At 34.1% G+C, this 18,992-nt stretch overlaps 2 protein-coding genes across 3 annotated transcripts; both read right to left on the reverse strand.

The window, feature by feature from the left end:
• Positions 1 to 473: 473 nt before the first annotated feature.
• Positions 474 to 9,369, reverse strand: LOC143232800 (uncharacterized). The gene is made up of 6 exons (XM_076468679.1): positions 8,220 to 9,369; positions 5,247 to 5,309; positions 3,346 to 3,463; positions 2,493 to 2,925; positions 727 to 843; positions 474 to 635 (listed from the first exon to the last, which is right to left on the reverse strand). The coding sequence occupies exons 1-6, from the start codon at positions 8,518 to 8,520 to the stop codon at positions 474 to 476; spliced, it is 1,194 nt and encodes a 397-aa protein (XP_076324794.1). The 5' UTR covers positions 8,521 to 9,369.
• Positions 9,370 to 9,576: 207 nt separating this feature from the next.
• Positions 9,577 to 18,979, reverse strand: LOC143257264 (uncharacterized). Of its 2 annotated transcripts, XR_013031757.1 has the most exons (3): positions 18,713 to 18,979; positions 14,986 to 15,635; positions 9,577 to 10,355 (listed from the first exon to the last, which is right to left on the reverse strand). XR_013031757.1 is itself a non-coding variant. In XM_076515702.1 (2 exons), exons 1-2 carry the CDS (start codon positions 11,205 to 11,207, stop codon positions 10,209 to 10,211), a joined length of 510 nt encoding a protein of 169 aa, XP_076371817.1. In that variant the 5' UTR covers positions 11,208 to 11,521; the 3' UTR covers positions 9,577 to 10,208. The 2 variants fall into 2 exon arrangements, 1 of the variants encoding a protein (XP_076371817.1); XM_076515702.1 differs by lacking the exons at positions 14,986 to 15,635; positions 18,713 to 18,979 and adding an exon at positions 10,845 to 11,521.
• Positions 18,980 to 18,992: the final 13 nt, after the last annotated feature.

The following is an 18,992-nucleotide window of genomic DNA, read 5'->3' on the forward strand; positions in this document are numbered from 1 at the left end:
AAATGCTAATAGTTATCTTTAGTGTTTTACACTATATTATTTATACCCAATAGAAAACTAAAGTATCAAGCGATCTGGTTTGTTGTTTTCTTTATGCAGTTTTGTCTATTTTATCATTTGGTTTCAAATTTATTCTGATGGAAATTACTAATTACATTGAAGAGCTTAGCTTAATTTCTTTAAGGAAATTATCACATAGTTAAAAAGCCAGAAAATTATCATATTTATAGGACAGTGTTTTCTGCATTATTGATTGTATCAATACCTTTAGTACATCAAAAGTGAGCTTAAGTTTCATGACAGTTGACAGCAAAAAAAAGAGAAGACCCAGGCGAATATCATATTTTTTGTTTTCATGAGTATGTTTTATTTATTATTTATATCAGTGAGTAAAATGTAAAAATAGTAACTTATGAGATAAGGTAAAGTAATTATTTTTAATATGGTATGCTTGTATGCAACCCATGGGTTATTTAATTTTTGGGGTTTGGTTCCAGTTTCGGATCTTTTGTGAAAACAATCTTGTGAGGGCTGTCAACGTGTTTAATTTGATTATTCTTTTTAGGTTTCTGTACAATAAGTTTATGTTCGCCTTGGCAACGTTTCAATTGACACGTAGGTGTTGATTTGGAGCTCTACCAATAACAAATTTGTTTCGGTTTTCACTATTTTCAATAACAATAAAACATTTCTCTGATGATGTTCTGGTTTTCTGCCAAGTCTTACAGTAATAATTTTATCAACATTGTGGAAAAGTCTCGTTGAGGGAGGCCAGATGTTGCTTGACACCTCCCTCTGGATACAATCAACGTCTTTAATTTCTTCTGAAGCTGGTGTTTCTGCCTGAAGATGTAAATCATAATTAGTGAGGGAACACTCATCGATCGGAAAAAAACAAAACAAAAAACTATTTTAATAACAATAATCAGTTAATAAACATTTTAAAAATATATAATTTATTCTTTATCTAACAATCATTTTACTATAATATGAATAAAACCAAATAAGTGTTTATATGAAAATTGTATGTTATGAAATTGGGTTAAGATATCTGATAAACGTTTTCTCGAAACTCGAAATATATCTCAAGCATTGTCCCAAATAGTGAGGAAGGTAATATAGAGCAAACAAGAGCTTTAAATAATGTTTAACATTTATGTTTTGTAAGTTCACAAATACTAACTTGTTAAAATAAGATAAAACTACTGTTATAAATAAATGTTAGTTGTTCTCCTCATTTCATTGTTATATAAATTGAACATGAAAAGTTATGTAATCTGAACTACAAATGACTATAAAGAGGAAGAGTTTCCAAACTGTCTTATCATAGTTGTAACACTGAAGTAAATCACGGAGTTTATAGTACTTTAAAATATTCAATAATCTTAGTCCAAAAGAAAACAATTGGATATTTCACTAAATGTCTGTCAGACCAGTGAAATTTGGCTGACTATAAAAAAAACAAACTGTTGTAAAATGTATCAAGGTGTTATAAACAAGATATGGTGAAATCACTTGTAACAAAATGGTACAAATACACTGGTACTAAACTAAGAATAATAAAATCCACATTTAAAGTAAGTTACCGTGATCTAACGATTCGCAGCAATTATGTGATAACTGTTAAAAACAGAATCAGATGTTCGTAGCTTCAACAGAACGTCATTTCAGTGTATGTACGGCTAATAAACTCATGAAGTTTGGTAATATTAACAACAAAGGTAAATTTTAGTTATAGTAAGACACAAAATAACTCACTTTAATATCAGTAGTGGAAGTATGTGTGGAAATGAAAATCATGAACCGACAATCAGACCTTTATGTTTTCCAGATGTCATAATAGCAATGGAAGTACCTCTTACATTATCATATATTGTAATGTTTGGTTCTGGCTTTAGCTAAATAGATGATAATTGGTTTGCCACATGTAATAATATTGAAGAAGAGGTAATTGACCAGTTTAACTAGGGTACAGTCTTATCAGACCTCAATAGTATCGAACATGTATAGGTCTCTTTTGGAAGAAGAATTACATGTATTCAAATGACTCTGAACGCATGTTTTTCTGTAGTTGTGGATGTCTTAACAACACTCATTGTAAGCAAGCATATCATATTGATCACACAGTTTGACATAGTATACATTACATTAAAGTGAAATGTTTTTAACTCTACCAAATATTAATCATAAACGTAATATGAATGAGAAATTAATTCAATTTTGAACCAGATACAGATATTCACATAAATTAAGTATCAGAATGGTTGTAATTATTTTATAACAGTAATTTTGCATTAACATTAATAATGTGCTATTAATTCCATTATATTTCAGTTGCTTCTTGCAATATATATATATATATGTAGGTATAAATTAACTTGTACGAAGTGAAAGTTTAATATTAAGAGCGCATCCTATTTATTAATGGTTATATACTTATGCTGTATAATACTGAGTACTATAAAGTAAAAGAATTTTAAACGTATACGAACCGTTGTCAGTGAATCAGATTTTAATGTCTCTTCAGGTTTCTCATCATTCACGATTGTCTCAACGCGTGTCTTTAATTCAGTTTTATCAGGACTTGAAGCAGGCTTGCTCACGTTTTCTGCTCTTTCTGGTTTCTTTTCTACTGAGTTATTTTCATTTATTGTCTGCAATATGGTTGGTTCTGTTTGATTTTCCTTTAATACCACATTAGTTTCTCTTTTATTGAACTTATTTGTTGGGGCCTTCTCACACTCAGGGATCATTGAAACAGCTTCCAAAATGTCTAATTCACTGGGGGTGATCTTTTTAGTTACAAGCTCCTGGTCTTCTAGCTTCGTGTAGGCAAAAACACCACAAGACCCGAGGATGCGGTTTTTTAGAGCTTTCCATTTGCCCCGGGCTTTTTCATTCACATTGCAGAAACAACAAAGAACACTAAATAATAATAAATAAAAAATAAATGAGAAATAAAAACGCGATTTTTTTTCTTTCAGTTTTCTATATAAACAATACTATTAAAGATTAACTCTAAATAGTTGTCTTTTTTGTTGGTTTTATCGTAAGCAAACAGATCTACAAAAACACTTGATAAACCACCATGTAGAAATGTTAACTATAATTGAAAAGTTATTTTGACCTCATTTGTGAGGTTAATTAAACATATTCAGCTTTACAAGGTTCACATTAGTGTTTTCACAAATTAACTACCAAAGGGGCACTGAAAACACTTGACATTTTCAAATATCCAACCCTACTATTCAATTAAAAGATAATTGGGAATTGAGGTCAGATGCTCTCTCACCCCTGTTCCACATACTTTACTTAGCAAGAACTGGAAGATAACTTGTAACTTACCACAAAGCAATAAGACAAATCGAAATTAGTGTCAGCTCTTCCATCCACCAAGGATACCTTACAACTGTAGGTTTGGTCGCCCAGGGGAAAGTGACCTTGAGAACCATATCAGTTGGATCTTAAGAGAGAGAGTTGTTTTTAAAACAGTTTTACACATTGTATCGATTACATAAAACAGAAAGAATACTTCAAATGTAACTTCATAATAATAGGGAAGTGTATAATTCTTTAAGCTCAAATATAAACTTGATTTAACATTTAAAATTTCAATTAAATAAATATGATATTTCTTACATGTATAATATATTTTCATATTAAGCATTGATAACAACCTTTACAATTTGACAACTGTATATATACATTTTATCTTTACACATTAAACAGATAATTAGCAAAGAAAAATGACGCCTGTTGTACTATTTGAGCTCCTTACTAGTAGACAAATAGTACAGTTGTGTAATAACAATAACTATATAGTTATATAACGGGAAATCAACTAGGTTTTCCAACATATTTACATTGTGAGACCATATATCACAAAACCTACTGACTTTCCATTCCAAACACACGTGATCAGACGATATAAGAAAAATCTCGACATTTTCTTTACGATAATTTACATATTATACAACTCAGTATAACACAGTGAGTAAAATCAACTTCGATTCACTTAAATTGTAAGAATATATAACACAAATTAAACAAACCGTCTTTCCATTGACTACTTAATAAAGCCAGTTTGTTTAATCGCTATTCATTTACTGAATTAAGTTTTATAATTAGCTTCTTCACTTATTATGGTACACAATTATATTTGCTATCGAATCGTATCCACTGAATGGTAGTTTCTGCGTTTTATAACACTATTAACAATTGTAATTTTACAAATTTGTCTTTACTGTAAATTTACCAGATAAAGAACGACACCATTTTGACCACAAACACTGAACGTCGTACGTCAATGCTCATGAAGTTTTTCGCTTACTTTGTAACAATTCTTTCTAATAGTTTTGTTCAGAACTTACGAGACGGTGCTAACGTTTTGATAATCCAATGTTATTATAATCTTATATTAAGACATTTGTTTTGTATTTGGACAAATTACTTTCTTTTATTACAAAAACGACATTATGTACACAAAATAAACATATTAAACATAGATTTAAATTATGTTTTGGGACATACACTGTTTTAGTGAAATATCTTTGGTCTTTTTAGTAATAATGTGACGCACACAGATCGAGACACCGTTATATTTGTTTTTCAATTTCGCGGATAGCTGAACGAGGGCTTTCAGCGCTAGCCGTTCCTAATTTTGAAATGATACACTGGAGGTAAGACAGCTATTCAATACTATTTGTCGTAAGTGTTTGAGCTCATCTTTAAAAACAAGTAGTAGGATTTCCAAGTAAAAGCAAAGCTTTTTAATGCATTAAAAACCATGAAAGTTATGAAGAAGTATCGTATTATAACAATCTGCCTGAACAAAAATAAACATCTTTAAAATGTTAAGGAAACAATAAAAGAAAACTTTAAAACCCTTTTGTTTCATTACTTCTACAAAGATCTTTATTATCAGCTCCTTCTTCATCAGTAATTTTATCTCCAGGGCAAGGTATACAGGCGTCAGCACCAAATGATGTTATGTAAGTCCCTCCTGGACACGGCAGGCAGTGAGTTTGGAATCCATTGTCATAGTGACCAGGAGGACATGGATCTAAAAGCGTTAAAGGTACATAGCTAAACATTTATTTACCCAGTGTTAATTTTTATCGTTCTAACAACGTCTTTAGTGTCAAAAAACGTATTTGTTTAACTAAAATTCCATATTTTTAAAAGTCTTTCATCCAATTGTGTTTAATGTGAACAGTTTAAAGTAATTGAGTATCATATATACTTACAACACCTGTAAACATCTCTTTGGTATCCTCGTGTACAGTTGAGATTCTCGGCTGGAATATACACTGGGGAAAACAACAGAGAGTTAATATTTTTGTAAGCACCTTTTGTGTCACCGTTGGAATTTTAAGGTTTTTCACAACGAGCACGACGCACTAGTTATAATATTAATTATGACTCACTCTGTAAAATAACAACATAAATGTTACTTCTCGTGAGAAAAATAAAACGTGTCAAAACAGTTTCTTAACAGTAGACATTTGTTTCTTTATGTACTTCCTGATGGAGTTAACTAATGAAACTAATCACACAAACTTGGAAATTTATAAAATTACACACGATCTTTTTACTATTGGTACATTTGATTTCCGTTGGTGCTTCCCTTGCAAAATTCTTATTTGTCACAGTTAAACGTGAAACTGTTGTCACTGTTTGTGTTAATATCAGGTATGAAAATACAGGTTCTTTTGGGAGTATTACGTTGGTAAAATGTATCAGTATATAATTGTGTCTTGCAAACAACAAAATATCAAATAATATCCGTATATTGCAGAAAATGCGTGATATGCATTCCGAGAAAATTTTTCATATGAAGTTAATATAAAAGCAAATACTTAATATTTTGTGGATTTATCAAGATAAATAATATTGCGATATAACACCTTTCACTGTAAATTTAAAGTATTGTTTATTCAACATACGTTCTTAAAAAACTTCGTAGATATGATTTGTATCTTTACAGTTCATAAGATTTTGCTTCAACATTCACAAGTTGAGTTCATTATATCAAAATAACTTTGGAGTCTCATCACTTCTCTCTACACGTTTTCCATAATCAATCTCTTCTTTGATCACAGAAATCTATAATTACTACATCAGTCACGTGACTGGTATGTCTGTGTGTGCATATCTATCTAATTACTCAGCGGTTAGAAAACTGGGATATTTTTTTTAACGTACCGTCGCCTGGGTCACTTCAGCGGTTTTTATCTCCGACATTTGTGTTTGTACGACTTGTTGCAGGTCTTTTTCCGAATTGTTCTGGCGAATCAAAATTATTTTTTCGATGCTCTTAAGTACAATAAATATCTTTGTTTCGAATATTTTAAATTCTCATTTGAATATATTTTCATGATTTGGGCATATAAAAATTTACATTGAAAAGGTCTGTTGCATACCTTTCCCAAAAGCAACCAATTTTCGGTTACATTACACCATTTACGAAATGTTAAGCTATGTTTAAACATTAAATCATCGGGAGTGTAATATCATTGCTTCGCCAACTTAAACATTTTCTACCCATCCTGTACATATTTTACAACGAATAAAGAAAAATATTTTTGATCGCTATAAATGAGACCTACTAACGGGTTCTAGCATTAAAGAAATCTCCTAAAACGAGATTTTCGCACACCACTGACTTAAAATCGGTAATGAGCAAATTGAGAAAAATGAGGCAGAAATATTTGCGAGCAAATGTGACGTTAAACATAATTATTAGGCTTCACTAACCTCTGCACTCCCCATCAAAACCTTATACTATTAAAGAAACATCCATTTATGGTAAGAACGAAAATATCTAATTTGTATATGCAAAAATAAATGTAGAGCTGAGTTGTTTATGTTTGTGTGTTTTCTTTCAGCTAAGCCACGTCGGGCTATCTGCTGAGCTCACCGATGGGATTCGAACCTCTCATTTTAGCGTTGTAAATCCGTAGACTTACCTCTGTACTAGTAAGGGGCAGAGTTAAGCTAGCAAAAAAAAGAATCGAACGGCAGTGGTATTAACAGTTTGAAACTACTGTATAGAAACTTTAAATTGATTGAAAGTGTTGTGTATCAGTAAGAGTTTCAAATTTTTAACCAAATCTTTGAATACCTCAGGTTGATTTGTCAGAGAGTATCTTGTTTACTTTTAGCCTCGTTAACTACCAAGCTCTGTAAGAGAAAAATCAGGAATTCCATAGCTCTAACCAATGAATACAAATGCTTTGCAAACGATAATTAATGACAGAATTAACTTTCTTTTTTCTTTGTATGAACACCCGGCTTGGTTGTTTACAAAAACGTAACACATAACATGAAATTTTTTATTGTGAAATAATTAAGTTAAAAGTGATACTATTGTCAACATAATCTTTCGTATACATGGGAAATATAAATAATTTTGTAGTCAATACACATGTAGAAACGGGCAAATTTACATAATGTCTGAATAAAACAATATAGGATTGTTTGTGAATTTCGCACAAAGCTACTCAAGGGCTGTTTGTGCTAGCCGTCCCTAATTTAGCAGTGTAAGACTAGAAGGAAGGCAGCTAGTCATCACCACCCACCGCCAACTCTTGGGCTATTCTTTTATCAACGAAAAGTGGGATTGACCGTCACATTATAATGCCCCCACGGCTGAAAGTGTGAGCATGTTTGACGCGACAGGGATGCGAACCCGCCACCCTCAGATTACGAGTCGCACGCCTTAACACACTTGGCCATGCCGAGCCCTAACAGCATATGAATCAAGATTTACATGTATTTATACTAAAGTTATACACAAATATTTAGAAGTAAGTACTTTTTCGAGATTTGCGACTGAAATATAAATCCCTTTCACGTATCAGCCCTCAAATATATTCTCCCATCATGTTTTCGTTATACACGCTCCCAAGCCACAAAAGTAAAGTTTGAAGAGAATAGGCCTTTTCCATTTACTTTAGGCATAAGCAATTAGAAAATAACATTTTGTGCCCAGAAACAAGAAAAGGTAAAAATTTTCTTACACAGTGTAATCTTACGTATATACAGACAATTATTATTTTTAATCAATACACATGGTGAGTGAAATATCAAACGAAAAGGTTATGGCTGAAAGAAATTTAAAAGCAAGATGGACGATTTCGATTTTGGTGTTATTTCTGTTAAATTAGTGTCGTTTAATAAATGAAAATACGGTCTTTAAAAAAAAAACCTTGAATTACCTCTGACATCATGTTTGTAATCACCTTCACGATTTTTGCATGTGTAAATTCCCGCGTCTTCAAATTGGATGTCGGTTAGCACTAATTTGCCACCGTATTTTATTTGCGTTTTCTCACTATTAATAACTTGTTCATTGAGATTTGAGAACCAAATTACTGGTTCTTCTCTCGCTCTTTTATAAGCTCGGTTTGAACAAATTAATGTGAGAGTAGAACCACGTTCAGTTTCGTAGACGAATCTAAAACCTGAAACAAGCAGGAAATTAGCGAAAATATAAAATAATTGAGTGTAATTAGCCATTGAATTCTCTTTGCACTGTACGCTTTGTAAATCACTTTCTGTATTGTTTCTAAGTGAAATATCAGTGTTACTGTGGCACAAAGTATTCTTGTTTGAATGACGTCATGAACTGAAGTAACATTGTTCGGTGGAAAAACGTTTTACTAACAATAATGATTGCAAAGTTTATTGCTTTCTGTAGTGTGAAAGACCCTTGAACTGAGAAATTATAATCATGTTTATGTTATGCATAATTTAGATTTAATAAATAATAACAACACTTGCCTAAGATTTCAACTTGAAATTTAGGTAAAAGCAAATAAAATGTATACGAAGTTTTGCTTTGCAATTTCTTCTGACAACACAAGTCTTAGTCGGTATTTATATCAACCATAATAAGACTGCTAACAGATGTCTCATGATACATATAAATTATAATTGAGTAGTTATAAATGTATAAACACTGTAACAATATTTAAATTGAAAAATCAGTTAAGGAATATTCACATATATTACTTGTGTGACAAATACTGCATTCCACGGTGTTATATAGGGATTAATGACTACAATTAGCTGTATCAAATATTTTGTTCTTCAAAACTAATATGATTTCAATAGTTTGTTTTTCGAATGTCGCACAAAGCTATTCGAAGGCAATAGAGGTTTGCGTGTGACGTCACTCTTGACCTAGTTACTGCTGACCGTGTTTATATTCCAACACAAGGGTGATTCATTGTCAAAAGTGCGCGATGGTACACTCGTGTTGTGCATTTAACTGTTAAAATCGACATGGACAGGTGGAAAATGTGTCATACTACAGATTTCCTATAGATCCCGACCGAAGAAGACGATGGATTGCAGCTGTCAATAAAAAAACTGGACACTCACAGAGGACACCAGACTTTGTAGTAAACATTTTGTGTCAGGTATCTATAATTCATCTATAGCCAGGCTGAATAAATTGAAACTTACACGCATGATATATGTACAGCAGGGCACACTGCAGCACCAGTCAAAGAAATGTTTTGCACACTTTTATTTTACTTTTAAATAACTGAATAGTAAATTTACTGAAGGAACAATATTATTCATGATGAATAGGTTATATAGCAATTTGTACATTAAGACAAAATATTAATATCTCTTAAAGGACCAATTTAAGTGATTCATCAGAAAACCACAACTGGCACAAAATTAAAAAGTGTGCAAATAATTAATTTGTTGGCTGTACACTCAGTTGTTAAACAATGTTCAGCATATTCAGTTATATATATATATATATATTCAGTTAAAAGTGTACAGTGCATGTGTTATATGTATAAATATTATCTGATGATGCCTGTAGATCTATATCTTAACTAAATTATTGTACTCTGTTTCAGGGACGAAGAGTGATGATCCCCTATCACCTGACTATGTACCTTCCATATATCATTTTACACGTTTTCCCCTGAAGAGAAGGAAAGCTGCTGAATTGTGTACATATGAAAACAGGAAAGAAGTGACCAAAAGGAGAAAAGAACAACAAATGAGACATAAAGCTGCTGCTGGGCTGCTTGACCTTGCTTTCATAGAATTTGCTGGCACTGATAGCAGCTGTACTGATTCTGCTGATGAACTTGAAGCTACATGTGATAATTTTGACTTGTGTACATCACAATATACAATTGAGATATGTATGCAGACGGAAATATCATTCATAGACTTAGTTAGACTTGAATCTGAATGCCAACGTGGGAGCAGACTTCACCTAGTCCAGCCTTGGAGGTGCAGTGGGAAGATATTATCTCTCCATTCGTGCAGCTAGCAACCCATAGCTTTAGTGGTGGTTCATTTAGCTGCTGAGAGTGGCACACCTGTAAAATAACAAAGAAAATATTAAGTTGTGTATATATAAGCTTTTAAAGACAACTGGGTATCAGGTTGGGATACATGTGTCACTCAAATAATAAAATAATATAAAAAATAATAGAACAGTTAAATATTAAATTATTTTTACAGAAACCTAACATGGCTATTGACCAGCTTTAACGCTGGTCTATGTCTACTTGTACTATTTATTATCTATATATTGATTCCGTACCAAAAATTAATCATAAATCAAAAATTAAGTTTTGAAACAGCCTAGACAATTAGGTGTCTTAATATCATTATACAAACATGTGTAGAAGTTCTCCGAGGCGAGAGTTTTGACAACAGTCAGGACACATGTATTACAATAATATTGAACCATTTATTAAAATGGGGGCCCTATTTTACTTAAGTATCTAGTCTTCTTCTAAAATGTAGTTAAATCTATCATACAGAGTACGATACATGTATGTAATACAACATGATGTACAAACTTTGGCTGTAATGATGACTTTATCCGACGTTGCCCTGATTATCTGGACATTCTGTACAAATCCTGCCACAAAGTACTTGTACGCATCAAGGCTTTTGTAACCTTTTAGACTTTCATTTGTAAAGGTGGAAGTCCTGTTTATCAAATATATATAAATGTCACCATATGTAATATTTGGCAGATCTACTCCGGCAACAGCCTGACTCTGAACAACGTTGTCTTGGCTGGATATTACTGGCGTAAATACACGTGGCGGGAGCATATACGGGTCTCCTACACCCAGTTCCTTCACGTTTTCCTCATACCTGGCCTTATCAGCACCTGTCAGGTGTGCTACAAGTGATGAAAAGCCAGCGGCAGCCATTTACATGTGAATAGTACTGAATATAGCAGTTGTTAACTCGTTCAGTCATGCGGGACACTTGCCACCCAATATGGCGATATGTTTACAAACTCGTTGTGGTCACGTGACACTAATAGGTTCACGCAAAACCTCTATTTGTGCTAGTCGTCCCTAATTTAGCAGTGTAAGACTAGAGGGAAGGCAGCTAGTCATCACCATCCACCGCCAACTCTTGGGCTAATCTTTTACCAACGAATAGTGGGATTGACCATCACATTATAACGCCCCCACGGCTGGGAGGCGAGTATGTTTAGTGCGACCGGGATTCGAACCCGCGACCCTCGGATTACGAGTCGAACGCCTTATCACACTTGGCCATGCCAGGCCAAGATTTCAATAGATCTTCCGTCCTGAAAACGGTAAAATGTTCATTACGCTGTTCATGGTTGCCAGGTAAAATACTATCACAGTTTTGTTGTGCTGTTGCAATAAAGTTAATACCCTGAATCAAATAAGCCTAAGATTTATAATGTGTGTGTTTTTCTTATAGCAAAGCCACATCGGGCTATCTGCTCAGTCCACCGAGGGGAATCGAACCCCTGATTTTAGCGTTGTAAATCCGGAGACATACCGCTGTACTAGCGGGAGGCAAGATTTATAATAAATATTATAGAAATTGCAAATGCTACTTTCCCCTCAGGCCCAGCATGGGCAGGTGGTTAAAGCACTCGACTTATAATCCGAAAGTCGCGAGTTCAAATTCCCGTTATAATGTGACGGTCAATCCTACTATTCGTTAGTGAAAGAGTAACCCAAGAGTTGGCGATAGGTGGTGATGAATAGCTGTCTTCCCTTTAGTTTTACATTGCTAAATTAGGGATGGCTCGTCTTGCTTTACGCGAGATTCAAAAACAAACCTATCTCTTAATTTGACGTTAAGATACATTTGCTTCTAGATTTTTAAGTTGTTCATTTCTCAGTTAAACAACTGAAAACTGAGAAGAATAGCATGCAAAACTAACGTACAAATCAATTACACGATAGTACATGAATGAAATCCTTTGTTAAATGTAATTTTTCTTACTGTGACACTTCGGTTTTTGAAACGTAGATTTATATTTTTATAAATCTTCAATTTCATAAATATCTTGTTACGTATTTCTCTTCGTCTTTGAAGTGTGTTCTTGGATATTAAAGGAGGTCCGAGGTGAAGCTTAACAGTATGGGGTTCACTATAATGGGGCTTTATTTATATACGTATAAGCCTTTGGGCCCTTTTTATTATGGCTGACATTTTAATACATATATTTCTAAAAAGATGTCTACGAATTTGTGTCATTCGCTTATTCTAGATCTTTCTACAAGCCTATACAATGCGCATGCACATTATATACTGCACAGTATAAATCTGAGCATCACTTGCTGTCAGCGGCAGTTCAGTTTTTTCATGTTAAGGACTGGTGTATACTTTTTACAGAGATCATTTTATTATGCGTGAGAAAAGAATGTGTGATGATACCGAGCCAAAGAAACCTAACTCGCACGAGACGAAGGAATAAATGAATCATCTGTAAGACTGTTAAATGAAAAAACCAGTAAAAACAGTATTGAATGGCTACCAACTGTTTTGCCTCGAAAACAATCGTTAAGAAAAGGAGCTCTCTAATGGTGAATATGGAATGTCTGCTATCAATATGGATAGAAGATTGTAATCAAAAGCGAATTCCTTTAAGTCAAATGGAAATTGAAACGAAAGCTACGAGTCTTTTAAACGCCTTTAAAGATTGTTTGTTTGTTTTGGAATTTCGCACAAAGCTACTCGAGGGCTATCTGTGCTAGCCGTCCCTAATTTAGCAGTGTAAAACTAGAGGGAAGGCAGCTAGTCATCACCACCCACCGCCAACTCTTGGGCTACTCTTTTACAAACGAATAGTGGGATTGACCGTCACATTATAACGCCCCCACGGCTGAAAAGGCGAGCATGTTTGGCGCGACAGGGATGCGAACCCGCGACCCTCAGATTACGAGTCGCACGCCTTAACACGCTTGGTCATGACGGGCCGCCTTTAAAGAAAACGTTGGTGAATGGGGAACTAAAGAAATATTTTTGGCAAGCCGTGATTGGTTCTTTCGTTTTAAAAAACACTCTGGTTTTCATAATGTTCGTATTGCAGGCGAAAGTTCAAATTATTAAAAAGTTCGGTACGAAGATAACCAAATATTAATGTTGGTAAAACGGGTTTATTTTGGGAAAAAAATGCCTTCTAGAACTTTTCTATCAGAAAATGAAAAAACTCGGCCACGTTAGAAGGCGTTAAAAGATCGTTTGACACTTGTTACGCGGAAATGGATCCGGCGATTTTAAATTAAAACCTGTGCTTGTGTATCGTGCGGAAACCCCCCGAACACTTATCAGCTGTGCAAAGAAGACTCTCCCAGTTGTTTGGCGATCAAATAAAAAAAAGCATGGGTCACAAAACCTTTGTTTGAAGACTGGTTAAAAAGTTATTTTTGTCCTGCAGTTGAACATTACTGCAAAAGAAAACAACTTGGACTTTAAAGCCATCCAACAGTGACTTTAATGGAAATGTCAAAATTCATCTTCTTCCACCCAATACAACATCTCTACTGCAATTAATGAATCACGGTGTCATTGTAACGTTTAAAGCTTATTATTTGAAGCGAACTTTCTCTCAAGCAATAAAGACTACAATTACAGAAGCTGCACTATCTTCGACTAAATTCTGGAAAAATTACATCATCAGAAGTGCTATCGAGAATATCAACGAAGCGAGAGTAACATGAGAGCAATATGGAAGCACGTTCTGCCTAATTGTGCAAGCTTTAAAAATTTTCCACTGGCTGGTTGAGGCTGAAAAATATGTACAGAGCAAATACATTGCAGATAAAAGTTAATTGCCACTTGACAGCAGTAGAAAGAACTTCGGTCTACCAGATTTAATGAATGGGCTGCACAAGGCACATATATGGCAAACTTATTTTCTTCTAAAATCTTTTGCTGCATATCCTTATAACGCCCAGACATGTTAGCAGCATTGTCATAAGACTGACTCCTATATTTTGTAAAATTAAGTTTGCAAAGTTCACGTAAGTACTGCAATACCTGGTTTGCCATTTCATCAGTCATATGACTTTTTAGTTCCAAAAAGGTTAAAAAGCATTCAATAGGCTGCCCATTTTTTAAGTATCGAGTACAACTCTTAACTGATCTATATGTGATAGATCTGGCGTCGAGTCAACTGACAAGCTAAAATAACAAGAAGAATTTACTTCATCAACAACGAATGTGTAGACCTTCTGAACCATTGGTTCAATGAGTTCTTCATAGGCGGTTTTGGACAAGTATGAAGGATTTCCTTTTCCAGAATTTCAATATTTATAAATATGCCCTGCTAAACTGGATCAAACTGACTTATGAGCTAATGTAGCCCTAAAAAATTCCCATTCTGCAGTGAACCAAATTTCATCTGTTCTGTGAAAAGCCAGGCTACGTTCAGCTAACGTACAAATAACAGCTATTGCACGCTCCAAGACATGTTCCCAGTAATAACACTCTTCTTTTAATTTGTTTTTCCAACTCTTGTTGCAAGCCTAAACCTTGTCTGTAAGTTAAGTATGTCAGCATAGAGTCTCGGTGAGTAGTGCTTCTTTCATGATGATCAATTACAATAGTATTTCGCCAGTCACTGAACCCTTCTCTTTCAACAAAACACGAGGAAAATTTAGGGACAAAGAGTCGATAGTGAATACAACAACCATTATCTCTTGTATTACTCACCATTGGCTTTTACCCCAAAGAAAAGTTTTTGCAAACAGTATTTCATTGGTTTGCTACTATTGAAAGTCCAGCAAGATTTAACGAATGACCCATTGTGGTGTTAACAGTCAGTGGGTCCACAAGCAATCGAATAAGCCACATCAGCAGCAGAGAAATCGAGCCACAACCCTGGATCTTTTGCTTTAGTTTCTTCATCTTTTGTAGACTGAAGCATTTTACCATAGTTCAGCAATTTTCATTTTCAGAAATTATTTCAACTTCAAACTGTCTTGTAGAAAAACTTGCATCAACATTAACACCAGGGATATCTGGAGAATTTACAGGCAAAGTAAGATCAGTTGTGAAAGTTGTTCCAGTTGAGCAAGCCTGTGACACCTCAACGTCATCATGTTCTGACCTTCAAGTGGACAAAGTGGTGCTTGTAGATGTGGAGCTTGGTTCAACTTTAATCATGTCAGAGTCAGATACAGTACAAGTAACTTCTCATGGCAGAGATGGGTTTTGACTTGGAAGATCTTGTTGAGTAAGTTCAGTGAAAGAATTAGTCTGCTATCTAGTCTTGGCCACTAAATCCAAAGCCTTTTGTTGGTTCTCTTTTGCCAGTTTTTTCTTTTGTGCACCACTTAAATTAACTTGTTTCATCTTGCAGTCTGAAATATACAGAGAAAGAAACACAAAATAATACGGATCATATATAGTTATAATGATAAGAAACACACTGAAATTTATAAAGAAAAACATTCGTAAGACTATCAAACATACTAAACTCTAGGTCTACATTTAGACAAAGACTGTTAGAAAGTTATCCTAGAGTCCAGATCCATCAGCACATAAACATGAATTCATAAATACTTTTATTGACTTGCTGTATTCTGATATGTTGAAAACCATTCATGACTGGCCTCGATCCATTTTAGAAAAATTAATTTTCAGTCATTGCAAAAGTTTCATTAAGGTTGTTGTTATGGTAGCTGATTGCAAGAAGCAATGTCAATGGTAATATGTAAATCCACTGTGAGCCAAAAGTATTCCAAAACAATTTGTGATCCACAACACATTCTGTAGTAGCCTATATACACAGTAATCATTCTATAATAGTACACATATATAACATGTAATCAGTTGCACATTGAATTATTAAATACTGGGTTAGGCCTAGACTAGAGTACCTTAATCCTAATATCTGAAGAATGAGTTGTAACCTCAACTTTTCTTTTGAGCTCAGATTTGACCTGGGACTTTAGATGAGCCAGCAAACCATACATCAACAAAATAGGCATATGTCTGAAACTTTACTTACATGCCTGGATGCGAAGGCAAATTCAAAACGACAGCCTTACACTGGGAATAGTCTACTTCATTATTCCAGGCTGCAGTAGCGTTTCCAGTGTACATACACTAAACTAGTTACAGTATTTAGGCTTAACGTTATTGTCACTCAGTTCTCAGATGACATTAACGTCAGGCTTAATGCTAATACAGGGTGGCCCGTAAGTCCCTACCCATCCATATGTTATTATGTTATATTCAATTACGCATGTATTATATATTTGTTTCTTTTTTTCACAGAAATATGGCCGATGTAAGCCCATTTATACTTGAAAATGTCTCACAGAACATGGCGTCGCATATTATGCAGCGAGAATGAGGGACAGCACACAGATACATTGGATACATAAGATATATGGATGGGTAGGGACTTTTAGGCCACCCTGTACATTGCAACTGAGGCCACTAACGTTAAGCCTAGTACTTAGTATTAACCTTGCTCACATGAAGTTGTTTAGTTTATGCACTTTTTCAATCCTAAATTGATTTTCTTGATATTTCAGTTAACATTATCTTCGTATGACCACGGTGCCACAGTACTGTACTACTACTACTCGTATGGTATAAACATAGCAATGTTAAGAACCTTGTTATCGAACATGTCGAAGTCTTACGTAATTTGATCTAAAGGTCGAATTATCGCCTTTAGACTGCTCCGATCATTCAATTGTTTTCCCAGCTTTTCAGAAATGTAATACAACACATAGTGATCTGAATTTATAGTCACAAAATAGTTGAATTACACCTGAAAGTTTCTCTTCGTTGTATTTGTGTTTCTGTCTCGGATTGTTCGTTCGTCTCATAAAAAAATATCACCAGAAGGCACCCTTGTACTTATCTCCTCAGTAAATCTGAGCTTCAGATCTGCTTATATTATTACATAATTACAAGGGTATATATACATGCCCAAATGCTCTTATAGGTTTACATGTAATATATGAACGGTGGCATTGCTACAGTAGCATTCCTTTCTAAAATGTTTCTTGGTATGATAAATTGCAAACCATGTACTCACAAACAAAGGTTTTTTATCAGCAAGCTATTTGAAGCCAAAAAACGTAACGGCTTAGAAAACTTCAGTGAAAAACACACTTATGAAAATATTACAAAACACACAAATAAAGCAATACTAACGCAAATAAAACTAAAACAAACAAGACAATAACCTAAATATAAGGCACGAAAACAAAGCCGAAAAAAAACATCAAACTAGCCACGTCTCTGTACACATCTGTTACCATTTCGTTTTACTTATATTTCTGTGGTATTATTCTCTTTTGTTTCTGTAGATGTGACTGAATAAAGCAGTAAAAGATAAAACAAAACAGTTCCACTGCCGAAAATTTCTTATAAATAGCCACAGCAGAAGAAATGATTGAGAAAAATATTTCATCTGCAAGGTGACACACCATAACATGTGATCATCTTTTACCTGAAGTTTTATCAACATTTTGTACCGCTCTTTACAGTAATCTTTCGCAAATCAATTACTTCTTACTTCAGATTCATAATTTAGTAGATTGTCGAAACTTTAGTCACTAACCGAGCCAAAACTTTTTAACAATGCAGAGTAAAGTCAATCACGGTAGGTAAGAGCAATTACAAAAAAAAAAAAAAATCAAAGTGTGGTAGTGAAAGAGGTTAGGGCATTATAACTAAGGGGAAATCTCTGTGGTTCTCCCTTCCTTTGGTGCCCTAATCACGTGCGTATTTTGGTTAATGGTTAATCCAGGGCTGCTTTAGTTGATTGTTAAGCCTTTATAGTATGTGATTTTACGTATGAATGATGATAATAGTAATATTCAGAGAAAGTTAAACTTGCAAGTTTGTTGCGGGGATTCAGTTCATTTTTACAGAAAATTTCCTTTATACTTTGTTTTAAACTTTTAATTTGAAGTTCTTCTGTGATATATTTGATTCTTTGGTCTGGTTGTTGTTTTGTATTAAGCACAAAGCTACACAATGGGCTATCTGTGCTCTGCCCATCACGGGTATCGAAACCCAGTTTTTAGCGTTGCAATTCCGCAGACATACCGCTGAGCCACTGGGGGGAATTTTGGTCTGGAGGTATACTTTTATTTTTAGGAAGGTTGGTGTCAATTTTTCTAATCTGCAAGTTTTGTAAACGTTAAATTTCTCATCGTATTTTGAATTTCATCATATTTTTTGCAATGAAATAAATTTCTTATTTTCTATTTCGCCGTAACAGAATCAGATTCTTTCGATAAGGCTTACGTTGGTTAGTGGTAACTTTAGGCTTAGCTGGCCTTTGGTTTTTTTGAGATATGTCAAACGGAAGTTAAGCTGTAATTTTGATTTTAAAAGATTTAATATAAATATATGCTCAGTTCTCTCTTTGGCGAAATAAATTATTTTCGTTATCTTTTACAATACTCACAATAATAGATCAATTATTAGGCCTATATTAATCGTAAGGCCTTCCACGACGATTAACTTCCCTTTTTACTTTTCTTTGGCCTGCTTCCGTTTCGTAATATCTCGTCTGCTAATTTTTGTCTGTTTTTCTACTTTTACTGTTCCAATCACACTATTTATTTATCTTTAGCGCAAATAGACGAGTTGCTTTGCGCCATGAAACAGCATACCAAACTTCCCATCTTTATTACACCTTATCGTCTGTCTTCTGTATTCTGCACATTAAAAATTTCACGCGACAC

Source organism: Tachypleus tridentatus, chromosome 1 (genome assembly GCF_004210375.1).
Source record: "Tachypleus tridentatus isolate NWPU-2018 chromosome 1, ASM421037v1, whole genome shotgun sequence".
NCBI lineage: Eukaryota > Metazoa > Arthropoda > Merostomata > Xiphosura > Limulidae > Tachypleus > Tachypleus tridentatus.

Bases quoted from the DNA above. Each gene is read 5' to 3' on its own strand.
- LOC143257264 (XM_076515702.1), bottom strand. From the start codon at position 11,207: ATGGCTGCCGCTGGCTTTTCATCACTTGTAGCACACCTGACAGGTGCT. The intron at 10,356-10,844 runs GTTTGTACATCA...GTTATTTTACAG, and splicing joins AAGTCATCATTACAGCCAAA to GTGTGCCACTCTCAGCAGCT.
- LOC143232800 (XM_076468679.1), bottom strand. From the start codon at position 8,520: ATGGCTAATTACACTCAATTATTTTATATTTTCGCTAATTTCCTGCTT. The intron at 5,310-8,219 runs GTAATTCAAGGT...TGTTTTCCCCAG, and splicing joins TTACAAACATGATGTCAGAG to TGTATATTCCAGCCGAGAAT. The intron at 2,926-3,345 runs GTAAGTTACAAG...ATTATTATTTAG, and splicing joins ATTTGTCTTATTGCTTTGTG to TGTTCTTTGTTGTTTCTGCA.